The following is a 22,403-nucleotide window of genomic DNA, read 5'->3' as shown; positions in this document are numbered from 1 at the left end:
GCGGACGTTCTTAATTAATTTTAGATCCGAAATGGAGCTTTTCTCATATTGGCGTCAGGTTCATAAAATAAACAAAAGTCGGTATATGCGCGATAAAAGGCTGCAGAAAAAAGCGGATGCATCAAGTAATCGATACGAAGGACTGAGAAAATGTACTTTGTGAAGGTCTCCTAAGTCAGTTAACAAACATGGAAAATATCTCTTATGTATGTATGAAGAGTGAAAAGTGGGCCTCTGTCACTGGTCAAGGAATACGATACTTTGTACCTGATATCGAATTTTTAATTATTTATTGACAAGTAATTTAATATGTCGGTATAACTGTACTAGGTCTGTGAAGATTTAGCTGTTCGACAAGACTAGAAAGGTATTTAACCGACTGACGAACATTTGTAGGTTTGTAATGATCACCAGTCAACTAATTGCACTAAGTTTTCACCCCTTTTAAGTTACTATTTTTCAAAATTTGTACTATTGTCTTCAGAAATTTGATCAAATTTCAATATTACAACTCGACTTTAAAATAGTTGATTTTCCATATACTAATTATATCGAACTGATATCAGTTACCATGCTAACACTTTTCTCATTATTTGTAGGCTTTCTCTTGTCGAGGGGTGCCGGGGGTTCAACGGCGGGGAGGAGGGGTGGGGGCGGTTGGGACGCCGAGAAGATATTAGCAACGCCGGAGCCAGAGTCAGTAGCGCGCGCGTCGCCGACCAGGCAGCACGTGTGTCGGGCGCCCAGCGACGACGGTCACACGTGGCTCTCTCCTGAAACATCGACGCAATGACACTAATACCCGCCAATGACATTACCTCAAAGTGAACAAAACATGTTTGGTTCCAAATGACTGATGGATGTAACAGTGACACATTGACACTCTCTTGGAATATTTTCAGATTCATTTTGAAAGTTTACCAAAGTAAGCGAACAAACATAAACAAAGTTTTTCGTGTAATATTCATTTTAAATTATGTTGGTTTTATAGCTGATAATAATGTTTTTGTCGTTGTTAGAACTATTATGGAGTATTTTTTACATAGCTTGCTTGAAACGTAAGAATTAATTATTGTAGAAAGTAAAAATTAAAAAAAAAACTTACGTAGAATATATTGGTAGGTACCTACATAGAAAAGTAAAGGTTTACAAACTTTGCACAAGATCTATATATACTTAGTTTAATTAAGTAATTATCAGTGTCATCATCGGTTGTCCATTCCATCCGTATGGATGCTGTTTTCAGTTTTTATTTAGTAAATTTTTAACACCGCTTTTCCACGAAACAATTTAAAAAACCAATTTCAAAACAAAACAATTACTAAAGATGTATTTCTTGAACTAGTTCAATCGGTATTTAATTAAAATTTAATTGGAAAACTACCAACACGCTCGGAATTTTTTTGAAAGCGACGTTCTCACGTATCTATTCAATTCAGTAAAAATAGGATCAAAATCTTTATAAAAAATGTAACAACTTTACATTGTTAGAGCGGTGTCCTTTTTATGTAAAAAATTCATTGTTCGCAAAAGTGGTGGAGAATTTGGCAAGAAAAATAGAAATAAAACTGAAATTCGCGTTCAAAGAACGGCTTTGTATATATTTTCATTTACGCTGAGGAACAAATGAGAATAGAATTGAAAATCCAGTTCACTGATTCCAAGTATCCGAAATAGAAAACGTTTGGTATGAAAAATCGGAAATTTTTTATGAATGGATTTATCGCGTTTATTTGTTTTTTTTTTCTTAAAAAGGCTGAACAGTTTGCAACTACTATTAATCTTTTTTATGCTTCGTGTGGAATTTTAATACATTTTTTATTCCTGGTTTTAGATTGTATGCAATTATGAAATGAAAAATAATATTTGTGGGTATATCTAAACTATCATAAATTCAGTTGATTTAATAAGGCACGCCTCGATGATTATTTTATGTTTTGGACTGTTCTAATTCAATACTTGGATCTAATTGAATAAATAAAGCATGCGATTGATGATGATTTTACCTATGTATTTAAAGATAACATGTAAACACATCCGTGTTACCATTGGCTAAATAAGAAAGTAGCGGAAGGCGGCATAATACCTATGTAAAATTATAATAATTTGGAAATTGATCTGCATGAATTCTTTCTCGGATGCAGTTATACCTAAATCAGGCACATTACAGAAAAATAACCACGACAAATAATGAAAAGTAAAACAGTGTTAAAGTATTCAATTATCCGGGAATTGTAGCAAAAGTTCCCACCGTATAAATGGCTAAAGTGCACTATTTAATTTGTCCTCCGCAATAATTCAGCATGTGCGGCGTGACCAATATGACCACCATTGTTTCGTTTCAATTATTTTTAAAAGCGCGTGCACACTGTAGATTTACGAGCGTCCACTGTAATATTATTCCGATATGGCCTGCAATCAGGCGAGCTTGTCGCCGCTGTAACGTTACTCCGGGACATGGTACATGCGTGCGGGCGACACGGTGGATTTATTGGCCCTCCACATAAACATTTTTTATATCCCAGGAAGCGTGGTTAGGCCTATCCAGTGTTAGAGTGTAATAATAGCCAGAAATATGGTTTAACTCTGCGATAAGCACACACGGATAGGGGGGTATTTAGCACAAATATCATACGTACATCGAATGTCACACGAAGTCGCGTCGTATGTCCGCATTGACATACACCAATTTAGATCATTATTTCCTTTAGAAACAACCTCGAGGATTTTTTTAATCAACGGTATATTTATTTTATAAAAAACAGCTTTATGTACGACTCTATTTTTTACGACTACATTAATACCTAGGCACGAGCCTAGTATGGTAGTTGAGTAAATCACAAAAAATTTAATTATTGAAATGAAATGAAAATTCAAAAAATAAAGATGCATATTATACATGTGGTTAAATCAAAAAGTTTCTTATGCTGATGTTGATTTGAGATTTTTAGATGATATTGCCTTTAAACTAATAAAAGGGTAATAAATACCTATAAGTATATAAATACCTATATGCGAAAATGCTCAAGTATACTTTTATTTGTATAGTGAATTAATTACAGTTTTAGGTAGATACTGACTTGTGAAAATAGTTTCAAGCATCAGCTTTCAAATCAATATGTATTATAAAATCTACTCATGATTTTTATATTATGAATTGTATATTTAGGAGAAGTCTTAAAAATCTTGTGTATCTCCTAGAATTTATTGACGTTATATTAATTTTTAAGATTTGTACAATATCGTTTCACTAATTTATACATTTATTACTTTATTAATTCCCCTTTTAGGGGCTTTTACACATGAAGAGTACAAATTATAAATTAATACCTACATTACATATCTACACATGAATAGTACAAATTAAATATTAATGCAGTACATATTTACACATGAATAGTACAAATAATATGTAAATACAGTACATATTTACACATGAATAGCACAAATAATATATATCAATATATATCATATATATTTATACGGTATATATTTATTATACATAACTGAACTGCCACACTAACAATCTTTTGTACTTGTTTAGTGATAAATTAAAGATCTCCACTGACTCGGTATAATTATTTTCCTCCATAAGCATTCCAGGCAATGCGGAATACATTTGGAAGTTAGTACCAGAATTTCTTCTACTGACTTCTAGTATTACGTAGGGAAATTCAAAAGCTTATCAGTGCAAGCTATTATGGACTATCAAATGCATATTTTAGTATGTTATATTGATATAATAAGTCAGTAAAATCTGTCAGACAATTTAATTTATAAGAGTGTTGAAGTTCTCAAGTAAGAATTTATTTTGATTTCTTTCAGTACCTGTAAATATGATGTGGCTTCAAGACAGGAGAATTGTATTCAAGATAAGATCTAAAAAATGCAAAATATAACAAGTTGATATACTTAATATTGTTGATGATTCTAATTAACCTAGTTATAGATCCCAAAATCTGTAAGCCCTTGTTAGAGATTTCCGTTTCATTATATTTCGGACATTATACATGAAAACGTAAAATTTATGCGGAGCTCTCATAAAAAAAAAACAAATTAAATTTAAGATCATAAATTTAAAATAAAAAAGGTCGGTTGAATGAGTTCAAACTATTGCAACCGTAGAAATTCAAGTATGCATATGGGTTGAATAGTTCATCACACAGTATTGAGAAGATGACATAGGGTGAAAAGTATTTAAAACCGATATTTTGTGAGAAACGGTCTTAAGTTAAAAATGCTTTATTTGAAAAAAACAAAGAAAATTGTATTCAAAGTACATTTTGTCAATATATGACAGCTATTCAATACTTGCTTGGCTTATGCGACACGAACGACACAAAGAAACATGTGTACAATATCCGATCAAGATCTTTTACATGTCCATCAAAAATTGAAGCATTTTGTTATTTTTGACACTTATTTATACAGTAGGTATAATGGTAATGAATAAATTATTATAACTGCCATATTTATGCTAAATTTTTACCTAAACCTAATATCCTTTAGTAAAAGTAGGTACATAAATTAAGCTCCCTCAATTTTACACGTACTCAAAGAAAAACACATTCATTCTCCGAGCATTACATATTTTAACACTTTATGTAGTGAATTCCATTTATTCAACTCACCACCTCACATCTTTAAACCTTAAATTAATAAATAAAATTCACACAATACATGTCACTCCGTACAGACTAGATCCATAAGCTTTCCCTCAAGCCCACCATCCTATCCCCATGGGCTATTGAAACTTGTTTGCTTTTGTAATCACTAATAATAGTAACACACGATTGAAACCTATTACTTGAACAGTTAGTATTTATTTTAATACGTATATATTTTATCATCCCTTATTAAAAATTTGGTAAACATTTTCCAAAAAAGTAAAGAAATAAGTTTGACAATAAACGGAAGTACGATTCTAACGCATTATAATTATATTTATGAACTAACGTTTAATTTATTGTTGCATGTACATAATTTATTGTTTTAGGTGTAACATCAAGTTTTTATTAATCTGCATTGTATGGGGTTTGTACTAAATAAAACGTATTTATCTGGAGCGAGAACGACTCGAAAATATGGTTTACTAGAACTTCTAAGGATCGACTATTTATATAGATTTGATACTCGTTTTAAAACTAATTACTGAATGCCAAACGTAATTTTTTGAATTAAAAAACTTATTAACATTAAACATATTATTACCGAAAAATAAATTTACGACGAAAATATATTTCGTGTCAGAATCTCACGCCCGAGAACGTCGACGTAACCCCTCGTGCTGTCGAACAAGTCGCACAAATCCGTATTTGAACTCGTCCGTGGGGAGAACGTCTGCTTTTCTGAATACGGTAGATGTTTTTTTGTTAAATTTGTTTTTCAGCATTACGCACATACTGTAAACCGAGGAAATTTTTGGCACAACTATTTACATCATAATTGTGGGATTATTATGTAATATGTTAGACTACAGAATAAAGAGCGAGACAGTTAGGTGACAGAGTTATAAATGCGAATATAGTAGATAGATAGCTGTCTCACATCCCAGCTGCTAGCGAGTTAAGACCTTTCCGTAAAATTGTTCTCGGTTTAAAAAACGCAATAACCCATATCGCAGTATTATTGAGAGACTTCTAGGATCATACCACATAAACATATAAATAACCGTAAATTGTAGTTCAACAAAAACTATAACATTAAACAAAATCATTATAGTAATTAGTTTTTGGGGTATTATGCCGTATTGCGCTACCTCCTTCTGTAGCCAACATTTCCATGTCCATCATCAGGGAAGACAACGTGTAAACACATCCGTGTTACCATTGGCTAAATAAGAAAGTACCCAAAAATAAATAACTGTGTTACATTTAAAATGTACATTATAATTAAGTACTTTATTACACCTTCAATAATTGCAAATTCACTATGTGGCTTCATTTTCATCCAGGTACAATAAATCAATTTCTATACAACACTATTTACTCAAAATAATCGAAATGTTTTGAAAATATTAATAATTGCATGATAGCGGTGATACGGGTTTTGTCTTTATTTTGAATAATTATAATGAAAATAACATAACATTTATATGGCGCAGTTTTGTGTTATTTCACTTCAAGTGCGCTGTACTATAACAAACAAAAAAAATTGTATTTAATTTCATAGTGATTTATTTTTGGGGTTACCTCCTTCTATAGCCAACGTTTCGGAGAGCATTGCAGCCTAGATAATCACACATCTACCCCGAAGGGGGTTGGCTAAAAAAGAAGGTAGTGCAACACTGGTCATTTAATCATTATATTATTGTTGATTGGATAGTAAGTGCAAAGCGAATGAAAAGAGCAGTACATAATTATGATATATTTTCCTCAAAGCTGAATCAACTTTTACTGGTACAGTTTTTTAAATTTCGATGATGATACATATATTTATTTATACACAATTTTTTTGTTTCTTATAAACTTTGTGACCTACTTAGACTTGTTTGCAGTTTTCTCTATAAAAAATGAGATGTGAGGAACCGGCATCTTGGAAATCAGATTTCTCAGGTACCGATTAATAAAGTTGAAAAAACTGCCGCTGTTATGAAATGTTAATGACACTGCCGGGATTATTTGAAATTTGATATTACCTTTAAGGAATAATTCGGATATTTTTGTTTTGATCGAGAATTTGTAAGAGCCAGCATTACAGTGTCCATAATCACGCATCTGCCCTGGTGGGGATTGTATAAAGAAAGAGGTAGCGCAACATGGCATAATACCCCAAAAATAAATCACTTCAATTATTTTGTATCATATCTTGTATTCAATTTTCTTAAGATTACTCCTACAGTGTGCCTTACATAATACCGATCAAGTAATATAACACAAAATGTAGATCATATACAAAGCGATGACAAGCGAACAAATAACAATACAAGTGCTCAATAACTGCAATGAACACATATTTTACGCTCTGTTGGGAATCGAATCAACAACTTATCAATTCCAAGATGTACCACAAGCACCTTGAAGAAATCAAATGTAAAAAAATCTAATAAGCTTTTTGATGAGGGTAGAAATAATACTAATTTTCCCAGTTTATTAGAAAATCTTCTCTGGTCGAGAGGATACAAAATGCTTAAAATGTGGAATAATTTTTTCTAATTTTAATTATCTTCAATTTCTCAACTCTTTGACAGAATAACAGGCGGGTCCTTTCCCTTCAACCTATTTTAAAGGAAAACTGTAACTTGATGACAGCGCTTCGAAGGCGGTTGTGAAATATGACCTTTGATCTTTATTCTGATGAGATTTGCTTTCAATATTTTTTACCTTTTATATTTCTAGATTTCCAAGTAAAACCTAATGGTTTAATGTAAAATGGATAAATAATACTTTGTAAAATAATAAGCAGAAATATTTATTTCATGTTCGCATTTTTCTTTATTTTACTGCAGTCAAATTACCCCCATTGTCAGCGATGAATCAATGGGAAATAATGAGCTGATTTATTATGTTATGGTTACGGATTAAAAGTTTGATCTTCATTTCATGTTCATATATTCTCGAAATATGTTTTGTTAACTAGGTCAAAATAAATTATTTTCTAACAATACATTATAACAATGTCTTGTACGCATTGAAAATAGAATACGGTTGGAAAATTATACGTTCAAAGTTGAAGATTTTCTACTTAATAAAAGAAAAGCTACTGGCTATAATAAAAAAAAGTGGGTGTGTCAAGCCTACGCAAGACAGAAGTGAAACTTCTAGTTTCAGCTGATGCTTGGCGTGGCGCAGTTCGCTGGTGTCTGAGAGAGAGGAAAGAAGAGAAGAGAGAGAACGTTCGTGAGCGGCTCCCCCACCTCAACAAGGTTTCACTTCAAAAATGCCACAGCCGAGAATCGAACCTCGCTTAACTGATTGAAAGCCAACCACGCTGAGCACCAACTGTAAGCAAAGCCGCATAAATTGATTATATTATGTAGGTTCTGAAAATATGAGAGCTTGTTATGTTTTATAATGTTACCTACATCACACCCAAAATATAATATATTTTTAAAAATAATGTACAATGTACAGAAATAGAATCCCACACAAGATCGCGTAGTGCGCTCTAGCGAACGGATATTTTATCAGAGGGAGATAGTTTTAATTTTTTTTTCTGTAAATTATTACATATTATCAAAATAAATAAATTAATTAAATAAATGTAATACAATTATCATAATATACGGATTAGATAATAATTTTAATCCAACACAATAACGCAAAGCGCGCTCTAGCGGAGTAATGTTTTATCACAGTGAGATAAGTGTTTTTATTATTTTGCAATATTATTTTCTTTTAAAAAATGTTCTGACCTACTAAAAAATAAGATATTGAATGAAAAAGGCGTTAAAAACAAAAAAATAATGTGCGATGGCCGAGAATCGAACTCGGATCAACTGCTTGGAAGGCAACTATGCTGACCATTACACCACCAACGCCAGTTGTCGGGATGAGCTAAGAAGCATTTATATGTTACTTCAAAACTTTGACTAGATCAAATGAACTTTAATCGGTGGTGGGGGTACCCGCATTTTCGTTTCGGTCATGAGTCGGTTTTACTCCGGTCCTCGAAATTGCATGACGCGCGTAAAGAAGTTTCACTTCAAAAGTTAAATCTTTTGTTTAGTAAGCATAAATTGCACCATAATTATCAAACTACTAGCAGTTAAAAACCCGCTTCGCGGGTTTTTTTCTGCTAGGCCCTGCGAGCGGCACTTACTTGGGCTTCGCCCATTTTAAGTGATATTAACAACAGTTACATTTAATAGATAGATATTAGGACATTCACATAGAGAGGGTGAGTATATATATTGTTAAAACACGGAACAGGAAGGAGTTAATTAATAATAACATGCTAAATTTACGCATAATAAGAATGGAGGTTGTTTGAATAAATGAAATTTTACGTATTTGTGATGGATTATTTCAAATGAAACACTATTATTGACTACATGTCTACAACTGATATTAACTGTTATCTTAGGTACCTAATATAATTAGCTCATAGGAGACTTGCAGTGCTTAAATATGTGTTACAACCGTCAATGTCTATAAGTTGAATCAATATCGTTTAGTTTGTCACCATTAAAGATAGTTATAAAAAAGTTGACTTAAATAATAGATTATTACATATTTATTAATTGTACCAGTGTTTGTGAATAAGAGGAGGGGAATCGTGCGATGAGATTAGCAGTCGGTTTAATTAAAAGGTGTTAATTTTACTCCAACTGGTGGTAATTCTTTACCTACAACTGTTACTGTATCTAATAAAGTTTAAAGTTAGATTATATATACAACATCATCAAGAGAGTAAAAATTTATATATAAAGGTAGATTATTACAATATAGCGCCCCTGAGGTGATATCTCACAAAAGCGGCGCTATGCAAATTGTCCAATAAATGAAAATATATAATGTTTACATTTTATTGTGTATACACCGAAGTCAAAAATTAAATATAGATTGCAATTGGGAAAGAAGAAGTGGGAGGAGGGGGAGGGGTAACAGTAGGCTGGGTTTATAATAATTAGGAATTACAATATCGTTAGACGGGAAAGACCAGTTGAGTGGGAAAATATTTAAAAGAGAGTTTATAAAAAAATTCTTGTTAATTATATCTGCTTTTATATTAACATGTTTCCTCATTTCTAAAATTTCAAAATTATTTATAGTGAAGTATTTTAAGACCTGAAAAAAACAAATAGCATATAACCATAAAAAATATATATTCATAAGACAAATAGCATTTAATAACGATTATTCTAATAAATTGATAGTTGAAATACTAAATAAAAAAATTAAACATATTCTCTTCAAACGGTCTTTGAAATAGTGAATCTGAGTTCGCAAATCATCTTTTGAATAATGATCACACTTTCGATAAAAAAAATCAAGTCTTAAAATACTTCACTCAGGATATAAAGCACCGCAAATAAATAATTTTGAAATTTTAGAAATTAGAAAACATGTCAATATAAAATCAGTTATAATTAATAAACAAAAAAAATATAAATAATAATGAAAAATGCCATTACAAAGTGATAAGCTTCGAGAAGAAATCTTCTTAGTAAACGCTTGTTAATCGTAAGTAGTCAAATATTGTGAGCTGCATATTTAAATATTCGCGCCATTCATTTGGTTCGTTTTTAAACCGCCAGAGGTGCGCTCTCTGTCGGCCATCTATAGCCGTGCGTATCGGCCATTGAAGGAACGCGTGATTTTTTTTATAAACGTCAAGCATAATCACGTAACTGTGGATAATTTTCATTGTAATGTAATTAATCCAATGGATTATGAACTTTCTAAAACATATTTTCTTCGATATTATCCAAAAATTATATGAGCAGAAACGTTGCTTTTGAAGAAATCTCGTATTATTATGAGGCGATCCTATTTTAGTATGAAATCGTGTCTTAATTTTCAAGTTAGCGGAATTTAACCGAAACAGACAATTTAAATTTGACCAATCAGAGGGCCTACACGGTCCAGACGCTGGAGTATTAATACTATCAGATGTTATATTTGTTGTTTGTTTTTGAGGTTATCTATGTTATAAATTAAAATCTTATCTTTCTATGTTTACTTCTTCAAACCCTCCTTTATCAAATTTGCTACAAGTGTGTTTAAAATTTAAAACATTATCTTAAAAAAATATCTAGATTTATTACATCATTCAAGTAAAAGTTTTGTTGAAAAACCACTGTTAGAATTGTTATAAATCGTATTCAGTTAAGTACAAGAAAATAGATGTTTTTGTAAATGGCCTTCGGGCTACTTGTCAACTTGTTGACTTCAACTGGCTTACTAATGCGGCTAACGCACTGCGTCATAACACCAACAAAATGGTGACCAACATTTTGTAAAAGTACATTTGCGTTTATCATATTATTACTATTGGTTTATCATTGTTGATTGGATAGAAAGTGAAAAATGAATGAAGAAGGCAATACAGGTCATTTACTCATTATATTATTGTTAATTGGATAGTAAGTGCAAAGTGAATGAAAAAGGCAAAAAAGGTCATAATTATAGTATTTTTCTCAAAAAATAATCAATTTACTGGTATAATTTACTTTTAAAATTTTCGTGACGATACATTAATTTATTTATATGAAATTTTACTGTTTGATGTTATAATCTTTGTGACATGCTTAGACTAATTTGCACTTACCTTTATAAAAAAAGAGGTAGGTAAGGAACCGGCATCTTGGAAATCAGATTTCTCGAAGTCCGATTCATATAATTTCAAATACTACCGCGGTTATGAAATGTTAATATTGTTTGAAATCTGACATTACCAATAAGGTAAAATTCGGAAATTTTTGTTTTTCTCGAAAATTTGTAAGAGATTTATGTTGCTGTATCTGAACCTACATTGAAGTCACATAGTATCATTATCACCATTCACCTTGTGTTTTATGATATGTGAAGCGCCCTTTGTGGCAGCTGGACGCGTCATGCCGTCTCCAACCGCTTTGTGTTTTTTTAGTATTTTCAAGGGAAACGAGGCAACATCCCTTTGAAGTTATTTTAAAAATCAGTGAATCAACATTTTAAATTAACTTACTAATTAGTAATCAGAACTTAATAATAATGTGACTAGAGAGCAGTGTTTCAAAAATGAATAATCGAAAATTGTGCTAAAAATATTCTAAATTCGCTTAAGTTGAACTTGGGACGAGAATCGGTAACTCTAGGTACGCCAGATGTTTTCAATGTTATTCTTGGAAACTCTGAAAGCCCTAACAAGTGCCCAAGGTGATTTATTATCTCGTCCGCCGCCTTTTATTTCGGAACAATGCACCACTAACATAATCACCAGAAACAAGTGTACAAGGAGATGGAACGCCACAGCTGTGCTGCCAAGGTTTGTTATCTATGTGAGGATACTGTGACAGCGCTTAATTAGCAGCAGACACATACCTGGACGGATGACGAACCTCGTGCTGGCACTGTTGGTGGCGCGGTGCACTCTTTCGCTGCAGTAGCTGGTCCAGTTTCCTCACCACCTGGGATTCTTGCTGCAGAGTCTCCATCCTCTACCTTCGTCGAATGTCACAGCGGTGCTGCCAAGGTCTGGAATCCATGAGAGGACATTGTGTCAGCGCTCTATTAGCAGCAGACACATACCTGGAAGGATGACGAACCTCGTGCTGGCACTGTTGGTGGACGCGGTGGACTCTCTCGCTGCAGCAGCTGGTCCAGTTTCCTCACCATCTAGGATTCTTGCAGCAGATTCTCCATCTCCGTGTCACCTGTTTCTGTACTTCATTTTATTTAACTTAATTTCAATTTCAATTTCAATTTGTAATATTTATATTTTTTTTTGTAATATCTGCATTAACTGTACAGCGCCCCTGAGGTGATATTTCGCAAAAGCGGCGCTATAAAAATCATCCAATAAATAAAGGAAGATTGAAACTGATCGCTGCAATGTAGAAGCGTTGGCCAGGTATGCTGAAGTCTTAACCTAAGTGCGCCGAGTCACACTGGTCTCTATTGATTATTTAATCGCGTTATGTGAGTTTTTGCTGAACGATAGCTCGCGTGTGGCATATTTTTTCAAACCAGCAATAATAAAGTTATTGTAAATCCGCTAAAGATTGGCGCACTTTCAATTAAAATCAAAGTTTCCACCATTAACTACTTGACCCGGAGAATAGTTGGCAGGCTCCGATATGGTTTGACATAATATAATACTATTTTAACATCATAGAGTAAGCTTGAATCATGAAATGTGTTGATTGATTTGTTTTAACAATACAAAAAAATCGAAATAAAACTAGTGCGGGATGCGCATATAATTATTATTTATTCGTATAATTTCTCTGTAAGTAAATCGTATAAATATGCTAGACGTGCACCAAATGGTTTATTTTGAAACTAAATTTCCCTTCAATAGATTCGAACCTCCAAGCGTTAAGCAAGCTAACCTAAGAGCCAACACTAATATTTATATAAGTATCTAACCGGCAATGAAGGTGTTACTTCGGAACCGACATTTTTTTTGACAGCAAATTGATAACATAAAAATACATTCTTTTAACAGAAAAACCTTTCATCATTCGCAAAAAAACACAAATACTTGGATTTGCCAAAGATTTCAGAATTCGGCTCAGCCTTTTCCATGTAGGGGTAAATTATTTCTTGGGGCTAGGGCAATGTCCATCTCTTTCTTTTACACGCTGTTTAAATTCCTTACATACACTGTATTCAATTTATCGAAGAATATCTCATTGTGAATAGAATAATAAATAGTTCTTTCCGGATATTTTATTAATCGTAATAAAAAACCTTCGATACAAAGAGGTCCGCAACATAAACTCGTAGACCGCCGACTCGGGAGGACTTTTTGGGATTCAGGGGAGTTTTTGGCTGTAAAATTATAACCCGTACCTGCCCAGGAGATATGTATGTTTTTTACGGCGACAGGAGAGAGGTAAAGAACAGACATTTTCATAAAGCGGCTAAGTCCGAACCCTTTGCGAGATGAGAGCTCGGGCTGGCTCAATGAGCCGACAAATATTTGACCTTTTGACCATTGAGTCGGCCGCAAAAGACCGATTTATCGGAATATTCCCAAAAGGTCTCATATAATCAGTCCGCTCCCGACTTCATCCAATATTCTTCCTACCTCGCGAAACTAAGGAATATACAATTATTCATGAACCGCCGCGCCGAAGGGAGTGCGGAATTATAACCTGAGAGGTTTGTCCTGGGGACAGTTGGCGCTAATAAGACCAGCAAAGTTTGACCGCTGCTTGAAATTTTGGCAAATTGTATGGAACTCATTTTGCTCAACGTTACGTGAAAATCCCCGTAGCGTTTGAATAAGTTTAATTCACATTTCGTGTAATGTACAATGACAGCAAAACTTTCCAGAATAACGGTGTCCGCCGCAGTATTTGCTTAATGGGGACATTCTTTTGTCATACGTTAAACTTACTAAGGAGGGCACAATCATTTACAAATCGTATCTAGTTTCATTGAATTGCGTTATTTTGTTTGTCGAACATTAACGGACACCGAATAATCTGTTAAGGACGATGTTAGGCTTGGCAATAGACTGTATATCATATTTCGAAACTTGTGGATATTTTTTTGATGACTAAAGGAGAAATAAAAAATATTTATTAATGAAATGGACGTCATCGTAAGTAATTAAAAAGATACCTTAGATAACACCATGTAAAAGTTTGTTTTTTCAAAGCTCTTCATTTAAAAAATAACATCCGTTTACTTTTGCTTTATGTGGCATTGGTCTAAAACATTTATTCAGTACTTGTGTTCAAAGAGCCATGTAAAAAAAACGTTGGAGGTTTTAGGATAAAATGCGCAGCGACAGTAAATAAAAACTTTGCTGATGAGAATGGAAAGACACGGATAGAAGGAAGTAGAGTAATGACAAAGGAACGGAAGGATGTCTTCGAAGAATGAGAAGAAGTATAAGACATCTTAAAGCAATTTCGCTACCTTAAATCTCTTGATACCTTTGCTTGATCGTCACATAAATTGAGAGTTTTGTCAGGATGTGAGGAATTCGGTTACAATTTTGCTTTGATAGGATAAAAGATAAGACACTAAACTTCGCTAGATAAAACTATCCTTTAGGAAAGATAGTTTGACACAGGAACTTAACACTACTTCAAAAAATGAGACACTTTCATTTTTAGATTAATAATTAAAAATAGTAGGATAGTTCGTGTTCTTCAATTTTTTGTGAAAAAATTATCAAAAGGGCGCTAAATAGTGAAGGCAAATTATGTTTAGGAGAACACATTTTAAATGTATTTATGAACATTAGTGGTATCTAAATTTACTAAAAAGATTTCCGAATTAATTAGGAACACGCCTCCACAGTCCCCTCTTACCCCGAAAATTATCAAAGATAATGGGTGCGTAATCAACTGCGTTTAAATTTAGACTCGCGACTTAATTCTAAAATGTTCTTTTTACTTTGTTTTGTTTCATTCTTCAGATTTCTAATTTTCCGACTTTATGTTCTGGTTAAATCTTCCCCACGGGAATAACTAAACCCTTCTACACTTTTCCACAAATCATCTAGTCAATTCAAATTATGCAAGTGCACTATATAAGCATAATAAATACAAAATAATACAATAACAACATGTCAAATCACCAGAGATCAAATGGGAAAATAATTCACCGACTTCAGATATTTTCATATCAGATTGTTCGGCTCGGTATAACTTCTAGTTGGACCTATAAATCCTACTGATCCTTCAATATAAATATTTAAAAAATCTTGCGTAATCCTACATGTATTTAAAATGACTGATTTTTGCATTTTTATATATCATTCATCACTCTCCATTCTATATATTTCCTTTTACTTTTTCTTATGTTTTATTTGCTTTATCAAACTTACATCTCATATTTTATTTTATTTGTACTTACTTGAATCTCTGTATATAACATTGTAGTTATATTTTATGGAATGTGTGGGATTGCACTCACCTCCCCACATTCTGGAATAAACAATTATTATTATATATGAATTCTGTGACAGATCTAATGCGAAGTACCTACATTTTATTTTATTTTGATCCATCCAGTTCACCACTGCACAAGTAAGTTAGTGTTTCTTTAAAATGATTTACCTATATATATATGTACTATACAAAACTTTTTGATAAAAACCCTAACTGCTTTTTGAAAAGATAAAATAAAAAAGTCACGTAGAGCATTTTCAAAACGTATACCAATTGTGATGTAAGGACATCTTGAAAAAAAAAAAGTTCTGATTTTCCGATCCAGAAACGTAATTCAAATCAGATTTCGTCAAATATTGATTTTGCGTACACAGCCAAAATCTAGTCCAAACAAAATATATCGTAAATTAGGGATATATCAACACATTTTAAACTCTTTACTACTGTCATCCAATCTCTAATATCTATTTGAAAGTACTCCCCCAATATAAAACGCCCGTACTAAAATATAAGAGTGTCTCCGTGGATCATAAATGTGTTTGTATCTCCCAGCACGTTTCCACAAATTCTCCAAAAGGGACTTAAATGAGAGAAAACATTTTTTTTCTAAAATTGATTATTTAATTTCTTAATAAATTTTAGTCTTAATAATTAATACAGATAAACATAATTGGATTGCACAACAATGTAGTGTAATATTTATATTTTTATAGTATTTCATCGCCAGTTAAAAGTAAATTGAGTTTTGTGTGGAAAATAAATATAATATTATAGATTGTTCAAATAGTACGTGCTAGGATGTGGACCTTAAAAGATATACAAAAGGATTGCAATAATTAAATTAACTTCTATTTTTTGATAATTTTAGGTATTCCGATTTTTAAAAGGAGTCTATTTATTTCTTGAACAATACCAAATCTGTAACTATTTTGAATTCTTCGGGAAGACTATTAAAATATATTATCCATTTGAAAATGTTATTAATATATTGCATTTGTTGAGGAGAAAAAAAATGAAGTTTTAATTTTTTGAATGTGTTATCTTCAAATATTTCTAATATTGAGTCTTTCATCTTTTTGATATGAATTTTTTTTGGAACGACTCGGGGTTAAAACTGACTCTTTCGCAGAATGCGTGGCAAGACGGGATGACGCTCTTGCTCGGAACTACGCTTCATTTGGCCAGCCACGTGATTAGTCAGCTCTTTCCCCCGGCCGCCAAAACTCTGTGCGGTATATCTGCTTCTGTTCTCACTAAAATTGGCAATGGATCTATTATAAATGTTGATGAATTTTTCAATTGAATTATGCTTTATCGTAATAAATAATTATAATTAATAATTAGTTGCCTGTAATATAAATACAAATTTTAGAAAATATCAATAAAAAATAAAAAAATATATCTACCAAATAAAAATAAATACCGCCGACGGGAATTGAATTATTTGGTGGGTTGAAAATAAGCCGACGTGGCTCAGTGGTTCAGAGCGTCTGACCGGACATCGGAAGGTGCGGGTTTAATTCCCTTCGGCGGCATTTATTCTTACTCGGGAGACATTTTCAATTTGTATTGATATTACAGGCGATTAATACTTATAGTAATTTATCATCCTTTCTGCTATGCATAAAAACCTCGTCCTATAAACATTAGTTTATCATTAAAAAAATAATGTTTTTTTTTTTAGTTTAAAAATTATTTTTTTATAATCAATATACATATAAAGGATTGTTTACGTAAATTTTCACTTCCTTTAATAAAAATCAATTTCGATGTTTCACATCCGCCAGACCGTGATGTTTTTTTTTATTTTATATATTTTTCTTCCAATGTTTGTTGTGTAATATTGAAATACGATAAAGCAAACTACAGCGACCATGAAAACTGTTTTATGTTCTTAAAACCCTATACAAAAAGCCAGTTTTTAAGCAACTTAGAAAACCGGTTATACCAAAAAATTGTAATGAATGCATTATATCGTTCACAAACATTAGAAAAAATATCTAAGTATTGGAACAATTGGTTTTCTTTCCCGTTATAATATCCATTTTCTGTTGCCCCCAATCGAATATGTCACGTATGCAGATTATCCGTGTAGGTACGAGTACATATAAAAATACAAGACATTTAATTAAAAACAATTAGACCACAAAATGATCGCATGTGTAAAAACCCCCAGGGAGCAGAAATAAATTAAATCCGAACGCCATGTTCATTACATGGCTTCAGCGAAACCTTTCGATGAAAATGCTTTTCAGGCTTATTTCGTATTTGACGTCATTCTAGATCAAATGTTCGGGTCAAAAAATAAGTAGCTACCCGAATCTATCTGTAAGTCCTGGTCAAGAGGATTGGTCCTTTCCCATGAGGAAATTGGTTTAGGATTGAAATATTAGAATTTTTTTGATAACCACGTGAAATTTTATATGGTATCCAAAAGTGGGGTTAAATTGAAGCGTTCTTAATTATTATATCGAGCCGATAAAGAACACAATAATTAATTATATTTATTGTAGGTATAGCAAGGCGACAAACAATACAGCAGTATATTTGGGGCAGCTATAATATATGTGCTCTAAATAAACCTCGTAACAAGGATTACCCGGAGCAACCAAAGAAGAAACAAGAGAAAAGTCTTATATTCCGTATTTATCCAGAAAAAATGATTACAGTAGGAAAATGTGTAATAATATGACGACAAGGCTTATATGCTCTTGTAATAAAATACACGCACATTGTGTAAAGGTGGCGCTTACTGTGGCGGTCCTTTATGCGACGGGATATGGAGGAAATGAAAATAAGGGGTGAATTACCTAACGCCGGATTACAGATTTCAAGAAGTAGACGAGAAAGAAAAAGGTCCGGAGGAAATAAACTTTATTGTAAAATTTATTAAACGGAATAAAATTTTATACGGGAGTAAATGGTGGCAGTGTGATCTGTTTGGGTGGCGTTATGTGAAAAGTATTTCATTTAATGAAATCTGCGTTACTTTATTATCATGTCAACCCTATGCCTGCGTGTTTAACGAATAAACTGTCTGAATACTTATAGCATAGCCCGTCTCATTTTTGTGTTTATTTTGTTTCAGATGCTGTATCTTCATTGCCGGACTAATTTTACGTGATTTTTAATAATACATCTAAAATGGACCTAACGTTAATAGTAAAATGTGTTTTACTGAAATAACTTAATTCAATCAATTATTTCCGAATCAACGTCTTCCCCGAATCCAAAATAATTTATTATTCTAAATTAGTATAACAAAGCGATGACGCTAATCGTGTTAAAGTGATACTGTCTTTGCTGACAATATGTTACGTAATATGTTTACCTACTCCTCCCCCGTGAGTTCGTATTACGCGAGTGGCAGTGATCGAGTGGATGACACGTATTACACGCGCTACACGCCTCAGCACGCGCCCGCCACGGCCACGGACACGGCGGAACGGTACAGCGCCGACGAGTGGCCCACCTCATCACCGGACTACGCCACTACTGCCACGGCCGCCAGAGACCCAAGGGAGAGGAGGGAGCCTTTCGAGGAGAGAACTAGAACTATCCGTCCGGATGATTACTATGACGACAGAAACAGATTATACCGAACGGAAGATCGCTATAGCGGAAGGTCCACCAGAAGCGCCAGGTCCGACCAAGATCACAATTGGTACCAACCTGATACGACCAGGAGCTCTGGTCAAAATTACTCCACTATCAGAAGATACCCAGCGGCCGAATCTTCGACTTACAGAACTGACAGTGAATCTTCGGGTAAAGAAGTATTTGAGGGTGGAAATGACAGAACTTTACGGGCGGAAGAACGAGACTGGTATTTCGAACACACGACCAAACCATCGGGCGGCAAAGTGGAAACTAGCAGGAGTCGTCTGAATAGCGGAGACAAGGTAAACGAAGTGTACAATAATAAGTTGAACGATCCCCATTCAGAACACAGTGTACCGAATGAACCGATGTCAGTGAGTTCGGCTCAAGTGGGAGGAGGGTTGCAGAAGAACTTGGACAATACGTGTTGTGGTTTCTTGGGCAATCCCGATGCAACGAACAGTCGGCCTGTCGGAGGGCTGGTGGCCTCGTACGGGGTGTTGGACAAGAACAAGGGAGTGGTGGTCGGAGTAGCGGGGCCCAGAAGCGAGGCTCCGGGAGACTGCTGGCGAGGATGCTGTAAGCCCGCTATCTTCACACTGTTGCTGATGTTATTGCTGCTGGTCTTTGCGCTGGTGGCTGGACTTTTACTTTATTTTAACTGTAAGTAATAATACCCTCATTTACACTTTTATATACGTTAACCAAATAAATTATTTCCTAAACCAATGATCAATTTTTTTGATTAAATTTTAGTTATCAATGAAACACAATATTAAGATTATTTTTATGTATTTGTGAAAGTTTAATTGACTTAAATTTAATAATATTACTACTAATATATATATATATATATATATATATATATATAACATTAGTAGTAATATTATTAAATTTAAGTCAATTAAACTTTCACAAATACATAAAAATAATCATATATATATTTATTAATATATATATATTTACTTTATTTATAAACAAGTTCTGCCGGTTTTGTTTATAAACGTAGTGTTTTTAGTAAATTTAAATGAGAGTATAAAGTAAATAAATAAAATTAAAATGTAGTTTTACAAATTAAACTTGATTAAAAAAAATATTAATAAAAATTAAGATTAGCAGCTATTATTTACATTACGATTTTTGTTTTATGGGAATTTTAAATTAGGTTCACAATTATATATCTTATTTTATTTAAGGTCCATTATTGGTCATTTACATACCTTATCAGAAAATAGGAGCTATTGTGCCTGATAAGGGAGCACGATTCGTTGTTTGGTTGTATATTATTACATTCTTTGGATAAAATATTTATTTTGTAATTCAAGTTTTTTGTGAAAAATAGTTTAATTTTTTTATTTGTTCCGATTCGTTAAAAATAAAGTCTAATTATTGTAGTATTTTATGGCTTGGTAAATGTAATGGTGTTTGCACTAAGGTTGTTTTAAAAATATGATTTATATCTTGATTTCAATTTCTCATGAGTTTCTAGTATTCCTGATTTTTATGATATTTTTTTACACATCTTTAAAATGGAAACAGCCTTTAATATGTCTTTGTACATTTGGTGCTGGAAACAGTTTAAATAATTTACTTTGCTTAGTTATTGTCGTGCCCCGATGAAGACATGATTGTGTCCGAAGCTAGTAAGCGTAATAATCAAGTTTATATGCATAATATTGCACAAACTATTGAGTTTCGTTCAAATTAATCGGTTTTATTTAATATTTTAAAATGGGTTCTGCTTCGCTGAATGGAGCATCATCACGCATGGATAATAAAACGAACGAATTTTGTGAAATCCGAGACTTTTTTTAAAAGATTTAAACCATAAATAATTTGAATGATCAAAATAAGGTAAACACGTGGCTTTCCTTCGAAAATCCATTGGATATGGCCCCTGGTGTGGGTACATATGGGATGGTGGGGGTAGGGAGTGGGGGGTTGGAGGTGTGGGTGGTATAGTGGGCGGGGGTGGGGGGTAGCAAACAGTCACGGAAGCCTTTCACAATGCTGCACGCCGCACGCACCATTACCCCCGATAAATATCAATACTGAATGTAATTTAGTGCAGGGAATATAAAATGTAACTATTCCAATTATTCAAGTAGATAATGAAAAGTGTGCATTCGAATGAAAAAATTTAATACTTCGCAAGAATAATTGAAATATCGATTTTCATATTTTTGCCATGAAAAGTACTTAGAAGTTATTATATGTTGCCAGTTTCACTGCCCAATTTTGATATGTCTTTCTTAAGTATCTACGACTTCTGTAGGTATTCAAATTGCGCCTCATTGAGTGGGATATTCTCGATTTTTAGTTAAAATTTCTAGATTTACATTAAATTAACATTTTTATTAATGAATTTTATACACTATACCCGGAGAAAAATGAGATTTGCTATATTTTTTTACAATTTATTGATTATTATTGGTAATCCAGTTAAGAACGGGATTCCAGGCTATTTCCTGATTTAACTTTCAGTAAATTCCTTTACATCGAAACACGTGTTCATGCACCTGCATTTGCCTTGATAATATATAATGTCGAAACACGAAAATATTAGAATTTTTACTGTCGAAACTATTAACACGTGTCAATTGTTTCGTATTTAACTAAAAGTTTATCTGGAAACCAATTAACTCATTCTTCAAAGGCCTGCAATCCCGTTTTTAAAAAGATTACCGATTTTTTTTTCTCCGTGTACCAGTATATTAGTTCCTGTTCTTCAATCTTACATTATATTTTATGTATTACTTTTTTAGATTCTACCTGTCACATGTCACTACTCCACTTTTAACTAACTTCAAATTTCAATCAAATTTATTTACTAAACACCCATAGGGCTCAAACATACTTAATACAAATCATACTGAAATACGAGTAAATAGGTGAAGGTAAATTTGAAGGTTTAATTTCATTAATTTTTGAAAGTTGCGAAGCTTTTTAATTTATTGATGTGAAACCGCACTAGAGTCCCAACCGCTCCCAGCCGTCTGGAGCAAGCGAGTCTATGGCATTTCCAATTGGGGTTTGTTGTGAGGCTGAAAATAGTGGGAAGTAGAAGGAGATGGGGGAGATGAAGGTGGGGAACTAGCTGGCTATTCAGATCTGGTCATCGAACACGGCCAAAACCATTTCAGTTCCAAATGGTGTTCCTACACTAGGGAGATACCGAGAGTATCTTCAACTCTAGAACTAACCGGAAAGTTACCACATCGTATGTAAATAATAAAATATAATGTGTAAATAATGAAATAACGCAAATTATTTTCAAAAAATACTGCGCAAGGCGGAATTTGAAGCCATG

At 33.1% G+C, this 22,403-nt stretch overlaps 1 protein-coding gene across 2 annotated transcripts in view; it reads left to right on the top strand.

The window, feature by feature from the left end:
• Positions 1-794: 794 nt before the first annotated feature.
• Positions 795-22,403, top strand: part of LOC149424825 (agrin-like) — a 236,183-nt gene continuing 214,574 nt past the window's right edge. For both annotated transcript variants that reach the window (XM_089650820.1, XM_089650819.1), the window contains exons 1-2: positions 795-925; positions 18,582-19,756. In XM_089650820.1, the coding sequence (XP_089506946.1) occupies positions 18,805-19,756 (952 nt within the window). In that variant the 5' untranslated portion in view covers positions 795-925; positions 18,582-18,804. The remainder of the gene's footprint in view (positions 926-18,581; positions 19,757-22,403) is intronic.

This window comes from Hesperophylax consimilis, chromosome 3, assembly GCF_061612785.1.
Source record: "Hesperophylax consimilis isolate HC1 chromosome 3, BYU_Hcon_1.0, whole genome shotgun sequence".
NCBI lineage: Eukaryota > Metazoa > Arthropoda > Insecta > Trichoptera > Limnephilidae > Hesperophylax > Hesperophylax consimilis.
Note: the sequence above shows the minus strand (reverse complement) of the source record. Positions and strands in the feature narration are given on the sequence as shown.